Source organism: Colletotrichum chrysophilum (genome assembly GCF_026319265.1).
Source record: "Colletotrichum chrysophilum strain AFK26 chromosome Unknown scaffold_71, whole genome shotgun sequence".
Classification (NCBI taxonomy): Eukaryota; Fungi; Ascomycota; class Sordariomycetes; order Glomerellales; family Glomerellaceae; genus Colletotrichum; species Colletotrichum chrysophilum.
The window spans coordinates 59676-72856 of record NW_026517358.1 but is presented as its reverse complement, the minus strand read 5'-3'; the positions used below and the strand labels follow the sequence as shown (position 1 = coordinate 72856).

The 13181-nt window shown below is 53.5% G+C and overlaps 4 protein-coding genes across 4 annotated transcripts; all 4 read right to left on the bottom strand.

Moving 5' to 3' along the window:
* Positions 1 to 2836: 2836 nt before the first annotated feature.
* On the bottom strand, positions 2837 to 4374 carry COL26b_008243 (uncharacterized protein; the record flags this gene model as incomplete). The annotated part of the gene is made up of 2 exons (XM_053181007.1): positions 2837 to 4077; positions 4134 to 4374. 2 exons carry the CDS (start codon positions 4372 to 4374, stop codon positions 2837 to 2839), a joined length of 1482 nt encoding a protein of 493 aa, XP_053035023.1.
* A 2954-nt stretch (positions 4375 to 7328) lies between these two features.
* COL26b_008242 (uncharacterized protein) lies at positions 7329 to 8534 on the bottom strand (the record flags this gene model as incomplete). The annotated part of the gene is made up of 1 exon (XM_053181006.1): positions 7329 to 8534. The coding sequence occupies one exon, from the start codon at positions 8532 to 8534 to the stop codon at positions 7329 to 7331; it is 1206 nt and encodes a 401-aa protein (XP_053035022.1).
* A 1218-nt stretch (positions 8535 to 9752) lies between these two features.
* On the bottom strand, positions 9753 to 11027 carry COL26b_008241 (uncharacterized protein; the record flags this gene model as incomplete). Its single annotated transcript, XM_053181005.1, has 1 exon — positions 9753 to 11027. One exon carries the CDS (start codon positions 11025 to 11027, stop codon positions 9753 to 9755), a length of 1275 nt encoding a protein of 424 aa, XP_053035021.1.
* Positions 11028 to 11599: 572 nt separating this feature from the next.
* COL26b_008240 (uncharacterized protein) lies at positions 11600 to 13135 on the bottom strand (the record flags this gene model as incomplete). Its single annotated transcript, XM_053181004.1, has 1 exon — positions 11600 to 13135. One exon carries the CDS (start codon positions 13133 to 13135, stop codon positions 11600 to 11602), a length of 1536 nt encoding a protein of 511 aa, XP_053035020.1.
* Positions 13136 to 13181: the final 46 nt, after the last annotated feature.

Below are 13181 nucleotides of genomic sequence, written 5' to 3'. Positions count from 1 at the left end.
GTCGCAGTGCCAAGCCTATTCAAATCACATTCCTCGGTGGTCTCTGTCTCATCATAGACTGCCCGAGGGGGACGACGAGATTTTTTTTTTCCTTTCCCACTCAGATTTTCCCATCAGGCCCGGGCTCTTCATCTCGGGCTAACGTTACCCAAACAGCTCCACCTTCCGCCGTTCTTTCCCTCTGACTCCGCGCTGCGAAGCTATTGGCTGGTTGCCCTTTTCTGGAGTCGGCAAGACAGCGCTAGTCCCAAGAGGGGATGGATTCAGAAGGGTGCACCAGCCACAGATATGCAGCTTTGGGATGTTGCCGTGGCCCGGGAGACCTGCAGCGTGTGGGGACATGGGTATCTATTGCCAATCAACTGGACGCAATCCATTTCCCTGTTGCAGTGGTGCCGTCGCGTCCGTTGTTGCTTGTTCTTCTTCTCAATGGATGGAACCGCGCCCATCTCTTCTCCTCGGAGTTTCCTCCAGTCTGCCGGTAGGAACCCGAACACCACCCTCATAGGCTCAGATCATCGATGACTTTTCTTACGCGCCCAGCAAAAAGTGGCCCAACCCACTGCACCTTGTGGACCGCTAGGCTCTTGTCCGCCGCCTTAAACCAGTCGTCGTTCATGTCCAACAGTGGACTCGCCCACTGAACACTGGTGCTGACCCCTCGGTGGGCACTCGACTTCGTTCAGTGCTCAACCTGAACCATCACCGACGAATACACAAGACACATGCACAACACAACACAACTCCAACCATCGGCCGACAAAACCTCCTCCGCACTTGCACTTCACAGTGCCGTATCATCATCACCTACCACTCTGGCAGACACAGCGTCTCATCTTTCGAAACAGTCATCGCCCTCACCAACCCCTTCTCACATCACAACCTCCTCATTCTCGCTCTTGGCAGTCTCTGGCCGCTGCTCTCCAGGGCTGGCTCATTTGGCCCCCTGCCGCATCCCAGTGCCATTCCGTGTTTCTGTTGGCGGCCCCTTGCTTTCAAACATCTCTTGCAATGCAATCACCCTACGGATAATCACCACCCCAGGCTCATAAGCATTCAACCATAACGCACGGCAGATGCCATTGGTCTCCGCAAACCGATGCCCGCTGCTTGCTAAGCACTGGCTTTTGCGGTCGAACCCGGCACCAGCTCCAGTTTATTTTCTTTCCTTGCCGTGCCTTATCGCTGCTCATCTTGGCACCGAGAAGAAACTACTCTCTACTAGGAGTCTAGGACGGATACTGCGAAGTTGGTACGCTACGCTAGCCCTGAGGTGGCATCCAGCACCTATCGGCCGACGGACGGACGTTCCTGCCCAAAGCTCCAGCGCCGTTGCAAGCGCCATCACCAACTGGTAATCTGCGTTGTCAAAGAGGCCGCCTCTCCCCTACCAAAACCGGGGCTGAAATCAAGACAAGACGTTCTCAAATCGGCTAAGCGGCCAGTCAGAAAGAACAATACAGGACATCCAGCAGTCCACCTACAGGCCCAAGCCTGCAAGCACGCTGTTGCAGTAGTACCGCCGTGGGTACCACCGTCCGTGGCACACGCTACCTGCACACGCTACACCACGGTGAGCTGCCTCCCACGGTCCTGGGCGCGGAGCTACCATGAGCTCTTGGTCCAATCATGACGGCCAATTGCATGCCGAGCTTTCCACCGATCGTCATCAACAACATCCTGGAGACGTTTTTCTTTGCCCGCCGTTGCTCCGTGAGGGGTTGGTGTTCCCGAAATCGTCTGACGGTTATCACTTTTGTCTTTCTTCGATTTCATATCCCGCGGCAACGACGGCTCCGAAAGCATTGAACCGGCTTCGGTTTCCCGAGAGGCTGGTTGTCTGCCCAATATGGAGCTCCTCGTGCTCATGCGACATTAATTCCTGGTTGAATTCCAGTCGACCAGAGGTATGCGGCCAACAGCTAATGTCTCATGGGCCTCTTTTTCCGCCCAGTCCCAAAGTCTCTCTAGTCGAGCCATCCCCAGCAACCATTCGGACCTGCCTGCGCCGTACAGATTCTCCGCATTGTCTAGCTGCCTTTTCATCCAACCAGTACGAAACCGTCCAACCAACCTCCCGAAGAAAAAGTGGTGTGTGTACTGCTGCAGTTTCGTCGGATTCTGTTCGCAGACGAGGGCTAGACCTGCACGAGGCTGCCGATACGAACTCTGCCACACCGTGAGGGTTGCTGACGTCGCCGCCAACAACCCCGCCACGAAGCTTACGAACGCACCAGCCCGCATCGTGCCAAGTCTTTGACTTTTGATAGATGCGCGGCGTGCTTGCGCGACTTTCTCTATTCTACCTCAATAACTCGCACCCTCCGAAAACTCAATGGAACAAGTACTCCCCAGGTCTTCCCCAGCAGCACAACAGGCACCAAAGTCTGAGGAAGCGACGGCTTCGGACGCACAACCGTCTTGACATGGGATTGTGGAAAATTCCATCGTCATAGATCCAGAAGGGATCTTCCACACGCCATGCAGCCGCCCCCAACGCCGTCAACTTGGCGGGCCGGGACTGTGGGGCCCGGACGTGGATCTGAGGTTCCGGATACCCGTCCTGCACCAAGATGTCACTCGTCGTCCAATCAACAACCAGTCGCGTTTCTGGATCAAATACCTCATGCAACAAATCTTCCGACGTCGCCATCCGACATATGCGGCTTGTGCCGGCCTCTGTTGCCGTGACACCTTCTGCGATGGAGAACACATTGACAGGCACTCGCAACCTCGAGAGATTCTCTATTCTATTTGACAACTACGCTCGCCTTCCTACTTTTGGCTTCGTGTGCAGATCTATCCTCTACATATCGGGCACATGCAAAATCATGTCTCATGCTCTCCTCGCAACCGGTTCTAAACCGACTTCGAGGGTGTCTTTCACGAGGCCCTTCTCATTCCTGACTTCTTCGCCTCCGCTGCGCACCCATCGGTTCCAAGCCACCAGCTGCATACACTGCCCTTCCATGCTGGTGCATTTGGCTTGATATCCCAGGCCGCCGTCTTCCACTCGCCTCCGCGCATCCGCGTCGTTGATCAGCGCAGTGACGGAGCCAGCTATACTCGCCGGCTGCATCATGTATAGCGGCATACTCGGTTCCGAGAAGATCTTCTGCAGCACTGGTACGTGCCAAAGCAATAAACAATACGCCTCGATACAGTGGGCGAGAAGCAGCAAAAGCACAGGCGGGGGGTACTGGACGTGGAATGGCGTCACGCTCACTGATCGGATCAGTGTGTAAAAGTCTTCGAACGTGGGAGGCGCCCCTCCGTCAGTCACCAAGAATGGACGCGCTGCCACCTTGTGCGCGTGAGGTCCGAGGAGAGCGGCTTCGTATTGCAGATGAGCCAGCGCAACGTTGGCTCCATGCACCCAGTTCTGCACGAAGGGCGCCGTGAAGGTCGGGAAGCTGGCCATTCTCAAAGTTGTACCGATGAGGTAATCATCCTTGTGGCCGTAAATGACGTTTCCAGGTCGGATTGCGCCGGTACGGAAGCCTCCATCCTGCAGCGGGTCTTCCGGTATGTCATTGGCACCGCAGATGAGGCGCTCTGCCTCTGCCTTGCTCCTGGCGTAGTTGGCGAAGAACTCGCCATGAGGACGCAGAGGTTTCCAAAAGTCCAACTCATTCAGCACCTGCACGAAGTTCGCCGGCCACTGTTTGAAGGGCGAGTTGAAGAAGTTGACGGGCTTCAGAGCAACACTGCACGACGACGTGAAGATGAAGACGCCGGCGCCGGAGGCCTTTGCGGCAGCAAGAACGTGAGCGGCACCCGCCGTGTTGACGCGGGAGCAGCGGTCGTACACCATTGGGCTACGCTCAGACGGGCGGATGACGGCGGCAGTGTGAAACACTGTCAGAGGGAGCTGAGCGACAGACTCAGGCCATGGCTTTGCAAACGCAGCAGAGGTTGCTAACTCTGAGGATATGTCAGCCTGGGCGAAATCGACCTGCGACACGGGGCCTTCGCTCATATCATCGCGTAAGGGCTTGCGGAAGTCGATGATACGGATCGCCTCGGGGGGATGACCGCGCGCAATCAGCTGAATCGCAAGTTGTCCTCCAACCAAGCCTGTGACAAAGACGGTCAGCGCAATCAGATTGGTATCATCAAAGGGGCCATCGTACCAGCTCCGCCAACAATAACATAGCGTCTATCCAGCTTTGGGGGTAAGTGTGGTGTCCAGTCGATGGGCTGCTTCTCCATGCGTTCAAAGACGCGCTTAACTCGGTCTGGCGTCCATCGATCCGGCGACACCCGCTGAGCCTCAGGCGGGGTATTCGACATGGCCCAATTGATCCTCCAGAGGTACAACACCGCGGCCGCCACTAGGCCGAAGACGAGTTTGGCAGTCCATGATTCCAGCATCATGGGTTAGTTAGTGCTGGGCGCCGCCGGTTGACCGTTGCTTGCTCTAAGGTTCTGCCCCTCGTGGAGTTGTTGCTCTTTTGGTACACTAACGGCGGCTTCCAGACAAAGAAGATTTCCGGATATAATGGCGCAAGAAGCTTGTTTTTCATGACGCAACGCTAATGAGGGGGGCGGCGGGAGCTTTTTAATGCCAGGTGCCTCTCGAGACCGAGCTCCCCTCGCCGGTCGCACCTGCTTCCCGAGCCGATCAATGCGCTAAACATTTGGAGTCCTCGAGCCCCCACCACTCCGGTCCTTGCGCAAATATCAAATCGCTCCTCCAGGACTGCGAGTCGAGTCCTCCTCCGGCGGTGAGAACCGAGGTCCCACTGCTCCGCTCCGATATCACCAAAGACAGCGCGCGGAGAAGCCGTCCATCGAAAGACGCCATTCACCAAGCCCTTGCAGGCAGAATTCAAACGAGGGCTGTACTGCTCTTATTCGTATCCCTCGGGTCGATCAGTGTAACCTGCACCGACTTACGCACCTCCAACGGCCTGGCACTCTTCGACGCGTGACCGGTGCGACCCGAAACCGATTTGTGGTGGGGTCCGCGGCCGTCACTCCCGCGTGGTTTGCTTGTGCGGAGAGCTCTTCGCTCATGATGTGACGTTCTGATTGGGCGCGCACGCAGCTCTCGCCCCCGGCAGCTCCCCCGCACATGCCCCGTGTGCTACACGAGACCTGCAGCACGCGGTGCGGTGGGTGGCTTCAATGTCAGAACCTTATGACGAAAAGATCCCCAGGGCACGTCCGTAAGCAGTAAGCACCTGCTCATTGGCTGTGCGAAGCCGTGTGACAGATCGACTGAGCGTTTTTTTGAGCCGCAACTGGGCGACGACCGTCCTTGGGCTCGTCCATCCGTTGAAGATGCTGATACCGCTCGTGCCATAGTTAGACCTTGGGTAACAACCCTGCTTCCAGTGATGTCCGAAGATTGGGCGGTATAAAAACAGTCGAAGCCCCAGGGAGTGTGCTTCTACAAACAATCGCATCTGAAGCAGAACGGTGCCTAAAAACGTGGACCCAGAACACAGGTTATACTCAAACCTTACGAATTAGGTGGGAAACTGTGGTGTCTTCCTGTCGTCGATCCCACGTCAACGGGATACTCTGGTTCAATACCCGCCAGTACCTGCCAAGAGACAGACAATCCCAGAGACCACAGACAACTTGAGGATGTCTTGTTGCTGACGAACCTGGCGGACAACCCAACTGCTGTGAACCAGGAAAGCCCTATCACAAGGCGACGAATCACGTCGGACTGTGCTTCCAATCACTCTGATGATAATTTTGAACCTTTGTCTGGCGATGGTGATACTGCTTGCTACCCCTTTTTATACTTGTGATTCCGAAATGTCTGCTGCGAGTCGTCACTCCTTAGATGAGTTCGACGTTTAGATGCAGTCTGCTGAAGAGTATAAGTATAGCAGTAGATTGCCCGTTCAGCAACACGCGCAGGCAACCGCGAAGGATTTCGTTCATCTTTGAACAATTTCGATCTGTACAAAGCCTGTCGCATTCGCCAAGGCCGGTCCTTGCGCTGCCTTCGCAAGTTCGCCGTAACGGAGGCTTGGGAGATACCGCACTCGTCGTTCATCGGCTCTGGAGGTTGGCTCTCCGGGTTTATTCTTCTTGACCCTGGAAATGAAGTTTGGATGTTGTCCTGTTCTGGTGTCCCCAGAAGGTCGTCAGCATGGTCACCAGAGACTGGCATCGTTGAGCTGGCGGTTTCCATCGACGGTATGCAGTGCTTCGTCATTAGGTGGACGTTTTGACCGACTCATTCTGCTCAATCAAATCGATTTATCATCTTCGCCCCCTTATATACAACGAGAACTCGTGCCCACTTTGAGGCCGACGCAGAGCGCGACATTTAGACTGCAAGCCCACGATAGAGTGGCTGGGGGGGAGTACCGGCATTCCCTGTGATTTACAAAAAGGACACATGCCCGAAACATATTTTCTCCTCGCAGACAATGTGGCCGGTCTGATGGAAAAGCTCAAAAGCTGACCGCGTCGAATGGCCAAGGCGGTCTGCTGCGTGCTATGTGACGAGTCTCCGAATTTCCCGCCACAGTGGCGTACTCGCAGTATCGGCCATCTCTGGTTCTATGAAAGTACTCGGCTAGTAGTGATGCTTTATACTAAGCAGCCACAACGATCTGATTTCATGAAGTGGTCCTAGCTAGTCACAATGTCACTGCCAGTTTGAGCAGTCCAACGGTGTAAGAGTCCCTGCGCGAATTGCTAGGATATCAAGATAGAGGGGTCAGTCCATAGGGATATGTTTACGGGGCGCATATAGCTGCTATATTCGTAGCTAAGGTAAGACTATCATGTCATGAACTGAGCAAATGGGAAGGAGATGACCACTCTGCGCGTTTGACTCTCGGTCGATAGAGAACCCTTTCGAGGGTGATTGAGTAGCAGTTTCAAAGGAATGTGTGTGATTGATTAGACATTACGGGAGCCTAGACCCAAAACCAGACTACCTAGTAAAAAGAAGAAGTAATTTCCGCAGATGGTAAAACGAAAGTGGCCCCAAAAGACGCTTCTCTCTCTCCAGTCAAGAAACAAGAAGCCTTACCGGGGGCACATGCTCAGATTATAAACGCTGATGTAAGTTGACCGCATGTTGTTTGCCTTTTTTTCCCCCTCCGTTCTTGTTCTTCTTTCCTTATTTCCGCGCGACTACGCATTCCTCAAACAATAACCAACAATCAGAGAGCATCAAATTAGAGAGCAGTGTGTTCGGTACTTGGTGGTGGCTACACCATCTCGATTCTTGACCGTTCGCACAAATGGCTACTTGGTGTTGTTGATCGCATAAACCATCGAGTCGTAGTAGGACTTCGGTACTTAATTTCCAAATATGTCAATATAATTTGCGAGACACGAAGTTCTCGGTATTACTCACAGTGAAAGGTCGAATCTTTGATAGCCTTGATTAGAGCGGCCAGACTCTTGAATTGGAGAGGGGGCGGAGGGGGGAGTCCAATTTCGGTGGGGATGGGCTGTGGTACACTGTTGTTGAATATCTTCATGCCCTTGTCGATATGATAGAAATCTAATTCTGTAGGTCTGAGACTGGTGGCTGGAATCTGCGGAACCAGATCCTGGTCATTTACCACTCTCCAAGACTGTGAATTAGACGGCGGGCCGAAATTGGTGTTGTTGTAAGTTGCCCACTCCTCGTTCCCAACCCGGGGAGCACCGAATGTGTACTCATCTCCAATGTTGACCGGGATCTTTCCGCCATCCTGGAAAAATTGGGTGTAGAAAAGTGAAGAGTAGGAGCCTCCCAAGGAATGTCCGGTTACATGAGCCTTGACGATGTTGGTATCAGAACGCCCAGGTATGGTCGACACGCACTTGGTGAGTGCAGCGACTATGTAATCATACGCAATGTCTTCTATCTCTTCGAACCGGGAGAAAAGAGCAGTGAAGACACCAAGGGACACTTTCGTGGGGGCCCCGCCAAGATACTGTCCAACGCTAGTGAGTTGGTAGTTGTAGTCAACCTTGACGTCTCGTAGGTTCGCGGGATTGGTGCCTTTGAAGGCAATTCCGACAAACGGGCTGTTTCTCTGAGCGTTTGTTGTGTAGAAAGCGCCGCAATATGGTCCATCCCAATGAGGTTGGCCGTCCGGCGGGGTATGAAGCAAATCGCAGAGAGGCACGAATTCCAAGCCCCAAAATTGGGCTAGCTTCCTGATCGGATCATATGCGGCGTGGTATGTTTTGACGCAACGCTTAAGAGTGATTTCGTCGTTTGATCCGTTAACTTTGTAGGCGCGATATTCCTGCCAAGCCTCGTCAAGCAGACTGTAATCGCGAAGGTACATGCCCATGCTCTCCATGAAAGGAAGAAATGCGATAGGCCATGAGATGTTACTTTGCCCACCGAAAACTTGCGATGCAATTGAAGTGCTGATGCTCGCAGTGTTATCGGAACTCCATCCTTCTAGGATTCGGAGTGTGATGTTGCAAAGCTCCTTGTTATCGATGAGGGAATTGTCTGGGCGAGACGGAGGTTTGTGCCGGGCAAGACGATCGAGATTGGCAATCGCCAGCTGCTCGTGGACTTCCGAGAGAGAGAATGAATCAATAGCCATGGCTAAAAGAGTATTGGAGTGATCAGGAGTTGGTCAACTTCCGAAATGTGCTGCTTCAAATTGTTCCAGAGAGTCAAATGTATTGATACACCTTTTGAACTTGAGAACCACATCCTAGAGACTGAACGGATATACTTATACTCTTTTCGACTTGTTAGACTATCAGTCGTCTGAGATAAATAATTGGTACTCTTCACACTGCCGTTTGAAAACAGTTTCTGGTTGCCCACTTAGTCGCCTCATGTCTGCTTGAAACTGGCTCATCACACACGCTTAAAACTTAGTGAAGTCGAACGAAGATTGCAACCAAAATTCGCAAAGTCGTATGACCCAGCTACCCCATGTCATCAGCGAAGGCAAGTCCAGCTAGCCACTGTAACCCAGCTCGGTCTTGGCCCTCGTTTTCGGTTAGTTAGACGCGGTCACTGGCTGGTTCAAACACGGTTGGGCTTGCCGCTAGTTGTGTCTCACCACGGAACAACAGTCACACGTGTGATGGTTTGCCGTTTGCGACATCAGCCTTATATTAACCGTGGCGCAACCTGCTTTCGGGTCCTTGACTCCTTGCAACAGCTCAATTGAAGACCCTTTCTAACTATCAATTGCCGTATACTGAGAAATATTTGAAGTGAGAAATTCCAGCTCGGTGCATAGCGGCATTTAGTGGCTAGCTGTGCATGACTTGCCGACGACTGAATCCATGGAATCAGACCACATCCATAGTGCCACAGAAACGGTTTCGGTAATTTTCCTGAGGCTCCACTGTAGATGTGATCTGCTGCTCTGACTGACTGCGACTCAGAGGCATGTAGGCTCACCTCGAATGGAAGAAAAAACTTTGAGAGTGACTTCAAAAGTCTTCACTGGACAGTGCAGAGAAGAAAAGAGTGGTAATCACCACAGAGAGCTTCCGCAATGCATTGCGGTTAGACGAGACAAAAGATACTAGCTACATGGAATACCATGGCTTGTGACATGTGGCCTCTCTAGGCACAGCGTTTAAGCAGTACCGGATCACAAACGTTAGAGGCATTTTATATGCACATGTTTTCGGCGGGAGAAAATTCATGACATTCACACGGGTTCTCGCTGTACTGAGATTGGGCGTCACGTCAATATTTGATTTATCCAATTATTTTATGTCAATGATTGAGCAGCTCGGTTGAGATATTGTCATTTTCCGCTGTATTCATTAAGCAAACACCATTTGCATTTCGTTCACGGTCTTACAATGTCTCTTCCACCCAGCCAGACGAATATCCAGCTGATCATAATCATGATTTTCCTCCTCCAGCTTCTCGTCCAACCCAAACTGCCGGATCTCCATGCCAGCCAAGCACTCATTCCAGTCCACTCTTGTCGCCCTCCAATGATACCATCGTGGCGTCCCAAGTAAGCCAGCAGAACCCTCTGCTTGTAACCAAACGGCTTCACATCTTCTTCCCTTCCGTTCAATGTCATGGTGAGATATTCTCCCTTCTGCAACGCCACCTCAGCCAGCGTGGGCAGTGACACCCCGTCAATGTCGGCTGCATCCCCCAACGCGTACACATCCTTCATTGGACTCCCATCAGGCCGCAAAACCCTCAAGTACTTGTCCGTCAGAATCCTTGGTAGTCCGTGTTCGGGCTTCTTGACATCCAGCTTCTGCACCAGCGAGCTTGCCTTGTTCCCTGTAGCCCAAATGATCAGGCCTGAAGGCAACCTCCCATCCTCTTTCGTGATAATTCCATCAGGCTCCACCGACGAAATGTGCGAACACGTCTTGAGCGCAACTTGCTTCCCCTCCAAACTCTGTGTCGCGTACTCGCTCAATCTGGCATCAAATGTCGACAAAATCGAAGGCGCGACATCATGGATCGTGATCGTCAACTTCCCATCCAACTGGGGGAACAAGAACCTCATCTCCTCAAACCACAAATCCCACAACTCCGCGGCCGCCTCGATCCCAATCGCCCCGCCGCCCACAATCCTGATACTCAAAAGATCTCTCTGCTCCTGCTCCGTCGTCGTCGGCAGCGACGCCTTGTCCATAATCTCCAAGATCCTCTGCTGAATCAACCGCGCATCGTTCGTCGTCTTCAGAAAGAAAGCATGCTTGCTCGCTCCGGGCGTCCCAAAGTCCTGGATATCGCACCCCGGCGCGATGCAGAGCTTGTCGTACTCCACGTCGAAGAATTCGGGCTCCTCGTCGTCGCCCTTGATGTGCGTGTCGGACTTGCACCGGATGACCCGCTTCTCCAGGTCGATGTCCTCGGCGAAGGCCTTGTAGTAGCTCATGTCCGTTCGGCTTTTACGGCGGACGGGCTCCTCCGCCATGCGAAAGTTGAAGAGGCCGCATGCCGCACTGGCGAGGAGCGGGGTGTACTGGATCGTGCGGATGGGCGAGATCACCTTGACGGTGTATTTCGAGAGGTCAATCTTTTGAGTCAGGGTGAAGCCGCCCCAGCCGGAGCCGATGACGGCGAGAACGGGCTTCTTTGAGTCGGCCATACTCACTTGTGCTGTATGTCTTGTTTGCCCTTTGGGCAACAAAATGTCTTTGTCCGGCCACCTGCCTACTTATGTTTCCCCCTTATTCTTAGCGGGCGAAGCTTCAGCATCGCAAGCTTGACGTCACGCATTTTACGGTTTTGCGATAGTTCCTGGCAAATGTGGTGGTCGGCTGCGGAGTAGCTATTTCACTTTCGGGACGTCATCGACTTTCGGGAAATGGACATGTTGCATTTCAGGCAGTTTAGCCAATAAATTAGGCGCTTTGATTGGTCGCAGCTGGCTGTCAGCTTGTAGATGGCAGATGCCGGGAGATCTCCGTGGCTGAATACCGAGATCCAGAATTGACGAGAATCCGATTTATGGAGAACACGGAAATCCGGCATCACGAACTTCTGCCTCTTTCACAAAAAAGCGCCCCCAAAGAATTGGTCTTGGAAATACACTTGCGGGGTGCATGGGAGCTAGATCCTTGGCAAAGGCAATTCTTCATTGAAACCATCATTAGCACCGCCAACATGGTGATACCTAGTCTACTTAAACGATACGTACATATTATACAAAGCCAACGCTTACAGGCCCTCGGGAGCCTGGGCATATTTCCTCCAAACAGGATCATTCAAAAGCCTCTCCATTGCCTCATGCTCGACACCTACAAAAACCTCAATGCCGCCCTTCTTCGGGTCCGGCAGCACAATCTGCATCGTGTGCGTTACACCTACAGATGGCGGGCGGACAGCCAGGATCTTCTCACCGAACGCAGAGCCCCATTCGATATCGTAGAAAGGGAACTCGCGCCATGATGACTGCAGCATATGGTTACCAGGCATGTCAAGGAACATGGTCGGCGCAAGCCTAGTCACATCCTGAAGCCTCTCAACCAGTGCATTGAGGCTGTCAAGGTAGACATCCTCGGTCTTGGCTACAGCACGTCGGACGCAGATGGCCAGGTCCGCGAGCGTTGCTTCGCTTTCCGGGGATACAACCTCACGAAGATCGAGAACGGCAGGTGCGAAGCCAAGGATGTTGCCGATGGTGTGCTTGTGCACTGGCACGCCCGCTCTCCGGCGCGCATCGAGAGCGATGCCCATCACCGAGGGCGAAGGGGCCGGGTCTTCGGAGACAGGGCGGATCTTGGTGCTGTGCTGGGCTGACATTGTCGCGCGCCAGATGAGCGCCGACAGAGCGTCATTGGTGGTGATGTACTCTGGAATGCCTTCTCTACCCTTGAAGAGCTGGGAGTTGGCTGGGGATGCGTCGGCCTTGAGGGCAGCCAGGGCAGAGGGAGAGAAGTACCAGACGTGGCCATGGTGGATGTCTGAGGCGAGCTTGGGTGGCACACCAGGGGGAGTGAAAGGAAGCTCGATGTATTCTGCATGGTCTTCCGGGCGGCCGGGCTGGGCGCCGGTGGACTTCATCACCTTGACTCTGTCCTCTACGGGGACCTCGGCCGGGAGGGTAATTGGGATACCTTGCAGGCGTCGGACCTCCTCGGCGAGGAGCTCGGTGAACTTGTAGGCTGTTGTGCCGTCTGCGTAGGCATGTAGGAAGAGCATGTTGAGAAGGAGACCTCCCCTGATGAAGTTGGCTTGCATCCATGTGACGTTCAGCCTGTCGCCAGCCTGAGGCCATTCACCACCCATTCCACGACGGCAGACCTTCTCGGGGAGGAGCGCCGAAGAAGGGAACCCGCGGTCTTTGAGCTCGGCGAAGGTAGGAAAGGTCTCATCGCCACGGAGGTCCTTAGCAAGGAAGTCCTCAATCTCGTCACCGTAATGGCGGAGCTTGAGGAGACCTGCTTGCTTTGAGTCCTCGAGAGGCACAACCTCACAGCCGGCGATAGGGACACGATCCTTCATGGCCTTGTAGGCAGTCTTCAGGATGTGTGTTAGGTGGTCGGCATCGTAGTTGTCGGGGAGCTCAAAGTGATAGATACAGCGAACCCATCCTTTGGGGCAGATCTGCTCGACGGGAAGAAGGGGAGGGGCAAGGTCGAGATTCGTTTCAGTCGGCGAGGGGATTTCCGTGGCTGTTGTGACGGAGACAGTCTTCTCAGGCAGAGGCCCAGCATCAGTCACCAGACTAGGCTCAGTCAATCCCGGCGTCATCTTGAGAAATTGAGAAATAATTCAAAATTGAAACGAAGATGAAATG